Source organism: Sinocyclocheilus rhinocerous, unplaced genomic scaffold (assembly GCF_001515625.1).
Source record: "Sinocyclocheilus rhinocerous isolate Xijiao unplaced genomic scaffold, SAMN03320098_v1.1 scaffold569, whole genome shotgun sequence".
Classification (NCBI taxonomy): Eukaryota; Metazoa; Chordata; class Actinopteri; order Cypriniformes; family Cyprinidae; genus Sinocyclocheilus; species Sinocyclocheilus rhinocerous.
The window spans coordinates 237,268-242,144 of NW_015652146.1; the positions used below are offsets into that span (position 1 = coordinate 237,268).

Below are 4,877 nucleotides of genomic sequence, written 5' to 3' on the forward strand. Positions count from 1 at the left end.
TTTTTTTTATTGGTCTTATGGAGTATTCTAATTTGTTGAGATAGTGAGTTGGTGGGTTTTTGTTAAATGTGAGCCAAAATCATCACAATTAAAAGAACCAAAGACTTAAACTACTTCAGTCTGTGTGCATTGAATTTATTTAATACACGAGTTTCACAATTTGAGTTGAATTACTGAAATAAATGAACTTTTCCACGACATTCTAATTTATTGAGATGCACCTGTATGTTAATGAGACCATGACTGTGAATTCACAGATTTCATGAAGATCATGAAGATTTCAGATTTTTGCAGTATATAAAAGAGTTCTTCCTCTCTTTAATCCTGTGATTCTGCATCTGTTACTTCTACTGATGCTCAGCAATGTCTGAAAACTACATTAACATGGGCAGCTCAAAGAAACCTGGTTTGGTAGCGGTGAGGATGAGGAAGAATAAAGGTCTGTTTACACTCTATCCGGTACTTTTCCATTTCCTGGACCTCAGAGATGGACTCGCGCAGGTCGCTGGTGAATTTCTTGCGGTCCTGAGAGTTGGGAGCATTGAAATTGATCAGGACTTTGAAGTCTGCACCAGGAATGGCTGAAGTCAGCCGGATACCATTTGGATAGACTGAGAAAATAAGAAAAGTGAGAAAGCATAACTTTACGGCATACGGATTACGGATTCTTTAGGCTAATTCACACCACACTGACGGCACTCCGTCAGGTTTTGTCTGATCAGTGTGTCTGTTGGCGTCTGTCGGATCTTGTTTTCACCGGTTATATTCGTTCTTAGAGAAAAATGGTATCTGTGAGGATTTCCAGTCAGGATTTAGACCGTATCATAGTACTGAGACTGCTCTCATTAGAGTTACAAATGACCTGCTCTTATCATAGAATTGTGGTTGTATCTCTCTATTAGTGCTATTGGATCTTAGCGCTGCGTTTTTTGGTTCCTTGCCGCTGTCGCCTCTGGCTTGCTTAGTTGGGGACACTTCATTTCTAGCGATATCGTTGACTTGATTGCAAATTATTGCAAAGATACTATTTAAACTGAACTGAGCTGAATGAAGACATCACTGAATTCAATGATGAACTGCCTTTAACTGAAAAATGAGTGTTTACTATTGTCATTTTGCATTATTGACACACTATTTTCCTAATTAATGCTGTTCAGTTGCTTTGACACAATCTGTATTGTTAAAAGCGCTATATAAATAAAGGTGACTTGACTTGACTTGACTTGACCGGTTGAACATGCTGAAGCAGCTCTTGAATGTCTGAGAATCGGCGTACTGTAATCTGGTGATTGTCAGTGCAGTGTGAATTGGCCTTTAGGTTACATGTAGCATTACAAAGGACTAAGAGTGCAATGAAATGAAGGAATAATTTCTTCAGTCAAATAAAAAATGTCAATAAATCACTGAATGAAACTACATAAATGTATCACTTACAGCAACTTTAAGTATATATACTTATTGTCTATCTATCTGAGAAATGATTTGTTAATTTACATTACAATGGTTGAAGTAATAAAAATGATTATTGATTCCTTTTTTTTTTTAATGCCACTTTTTAATGGCTCTTCCATTCAGAAAGATTGGCTGTGTTCGTATTTCTTACACTGGTTCTCAAAGAGCATCACTTGCATCCCGTACAGAGAGAAAGATTGCCTGAAACTATACGTCACTGAGTTTTTCTTCTTCTGGAAGATCTTGGTAACCTGTCACAAAGTTGCAGAGATCACAGTGATCAGCATCAGCACATGTGTAGATATTTGAGTGTTTAGCTTTAATAGATGTTGTAACGTGCTAATATCATTTGTTATGTGTATCTTATTGATCTCTCACCACCAGCAGGTCATTAAACAGGAAGATCTCCCGCTGGTGCTGCCCCAGTTTCTGCAGTCTGTTGGGATCTGGGACCTCGAACAGTCTGCAGTAGCACACCAGCCTGCGATGGGCCTGAGACAGCACCTGTAACACACACACACACACACACACACATGTTTGCTTCTCTATCACGGTGGGGACTTTCCACTGACGCTGAGCTGTGATATTTTCTCTCTTCTATTGTTTTTATATAGACCTAGTTATAAAACTATAACCTAACACACCCTTACACTTTATTTACTTTTTCAAATATTGTTTTCACAAATGAGGATGTCCCCAAAAAGAGGAGGTTTTGTCAGATTTAGCTCGCCTATTAGGACAAATTTAAATGGATAGTTCACCCAAAAATGAAAATTCTGTCATCATTTACTCACACAGAAACATGTGTGAGTTTCTTTTTTTTGCTGAACACACACACAAAAAAAGATATTTTGAAAAATATTGGTAAGCAAACACTTGACGGTAGCCATTGACTTCTATAGAATGGGGGAGGAAATGCTATGGAAGTCAATGGCTACAAGCAACTGTTTGGTTACCAACATTATTCTAAACAAAGTCCCTTTAAGACAAGTCATGTCACTCGGCGGCCATCTTTGAAACGCCTCTCGGGCATGCAAGTGCAGCTCCTATCTCTTTGAATGGGGAAACATACCATTCTCCAAAACTGTTCACTAAGCTTACAATTAAATTTCATATTTGAAATCACCACTGAAATCTGACAACTGTCTCATAAATTGTTATGTAAATCTGATAACTGTTTCTTTTGCTCAAATAGCGTTATAAAGAGCTTATTTTTTCAGGCTAGATCAGCCAGTGCGCATGCGCAGTCCTAAGCGCACGTCTCAGAGTGCTGACTGTTTCTATAGCAACTGGGACTTCTAACGGCAGCTGCAGTGATGCGCTGACTTTACCGATTAGCGATTGGCTCTTTCATTCAGAAGGCGGGGCTTCGTTCGATAGAGCAGCTATATTGAGCGTTGCATTTTTCCCCATTCAAAACTATACGAGTGACACGTCTCGGGTATTCTATAGTCTTTATTCTAAATATCTTCTGTTGTAACAACTTTTCTAACAATTTGAGGGTGACAACAGAATTTGTATTTTTGGATGAACTATCCCTTTAACTACTGTAGGGACACACAGTCAGATTCATTTACATGACATGTGAAGCATTTCACTCAGCTTTTAACTCTTGGAAGTGACTTTTTTGTGAATGTCAGATTATATTTGGTTCTGTTACCAAATCTATACCTACTGTATCAGTATTTAAATACTGTATTTTGAAAGGAAAAAGAAAATGTTCTACATCCAGCGCAAAATATGCAGTGTGACTTTAGGCTCAGATAAGAAAATGATAGATGCAAAGTGCTTGTAGTAGTGAAGTAAAGGAGTAATGATGCTGTATATATGCATCATGAAGTATACTTACACATCCAAGGCCATGGTGAAGTGATCCCATCTGTAATGCAAGAGGAAAAGTCCAGATTCAAATGTGTCGTATCTGAATTGTTGAAGAATGATCAGACCTCTTATACTACAACTGATAGACTCATTATCCTCAGTAATTACATGGATAGTGTTTAATCTCTGAAATTCTGCCTGGGGATTAAAAACAAAAGTTTGGATCTTTTAGCAAACTTAGTAGAGTTTCATAGAGCATATGTTGAACCTACTTGCTTCTTGCCCACAATGAGTTTCTCCACCTTCTGCACCTGAGTCACGTGGTCATCATTGGTTTTGAGCTCCTTCTTCTGGATCCGCTCGTAAATCCCAACCAGCATCTCCCGAGGGATGTCCTCGCCATCATCAACCCCTTCCAACACAAACACAAGACTGCCATTACAGCTGAGGTATACAATAAACACTACACATGTATCCGTTTTGTTTCCCTATCTATCCAGTGTTCAGTTGAGCTGTGAATGTCAGCTCATTTATTAGCATGAAAACAACAGTGTGTCTCAATCGAAACCTCGCAGATTCTTGACGAAGTCCTCAAGTTTCATCTTGCGTTCCAGCTTGACGTTGGGGCTGTACATGTCTGTGTTGAGGAGGATGATAGCGAAAGCCAAGATGAAGATGGTGTCGGGGTTTCTGAACTGACGGACCACATCAGGGTTACAGATGCAGTAGCGCTGGCTGAACAAAGACACAGATCCATGTAACTCTGATCAATCATGTTAGCAAACATTACAATATGAAGCAATGAAAATGATCTAGTGCTGCTTGTTTATCTTTCTACCTTGTGTAATTGTCATTTCTAAGTTATTACACTTCATAATGATTTAAAAAATAAACATCTGCAGTTCTACTGAATGAATGATTGTTCAGTGCATGTCTGTACGCTAGATGTATGTTCTATGATGTGATAACACACCTGAAAGCCTCGATCAGGCGCTCCACCTTCTGTGCCTCGCCCTGAACCCGGATTTGAGCCTGGAATTTCCTCAAAGCTTCATCCAGCTCCATCACTGAGAAATCCAGCTCATCCACCACACAGCTGCAACAGACACACGACATGTCAACACATGCCTGCTGCATATGACAACTGCTAATGTGCATGAACAGGGTACAAGAAAAAGTGTCTTTGTTCAATGCATTATCAGTGAAAAACAGAAATTAATAATATGACTGGGAGCACAAGAGTTGCAAGTAGCTAGGTGACAAATGTTACTTTGTTTAACTTAGTTACAGGGTTGAATGGTTGATATTGAGGAACACAGTCAGCAATAAGGTTTGTGTAACAATGGACAAAATGCAATGATATTATTTACTTGTCTTACCAGAAGGGGTCCAAATGATGTCACTTTGTTCAAATTAGATATCTGATGTGTTTAAATCTAGCTACCCCTTACGAAAAAGAAGTTTATTCAAGTGTGCTATTAGTATACTTCTTTTAAACTAAAAATAGGAAAGTATACTTTTAGTGTACTTCTCAGAAATTGTCTTTATGTACTTCTCAGAAATATACTTAAAATGACATTTAAGTATACTTGACTTATACTTAG

At 38.4% G+C, this 4,877-nt stretch overlaps 1 protein-coding gene across 1 annotated transcript in view; it reads right to left on the reverse strand.

Annotated features, from left to right (window-relative positions):
* LOC107713761 (IQ motif and SEC7 domain-containing protein 1-like) overlaps window positions 1-4,877 on the reverse strand; it is a 14,554-nt gene that overhangs the window by 6,234 nt on the left and 3,443 nt on the right. Inside the window, exons 3-9 of the mRNA XM_016519366.1 lie at window positions 4,247-4,369; window positions 3,842-4,008; window positions 3,546-3,685; window positions 3,302-3,331; window positions 1,831-1,956; window positions 1,604-1,703; window positions 450-611 (exon numbers count right to left, since the gene is read on the reverse strand). Of these exons, the coding sequence (XP_016374852.1) occupies window positions 450-611; window positions 1,604-1,703; window positions 1,831-1,956; window positions 3,302-3,331; window positions 3,546-3,685; window positions 3,842-4,008; window positions 4,247-4,369 (848 nt within the window). The remainder of the gene's footprint in view (window positions 1-449; window positions 612-1,603; window positions 1,704-1,830; window positions 1,957-3,301; window positions 3,332-3,545; window positions 3,686-3,841; window positions 4,009-4,246; window positions 4,370-4,877) is intronic.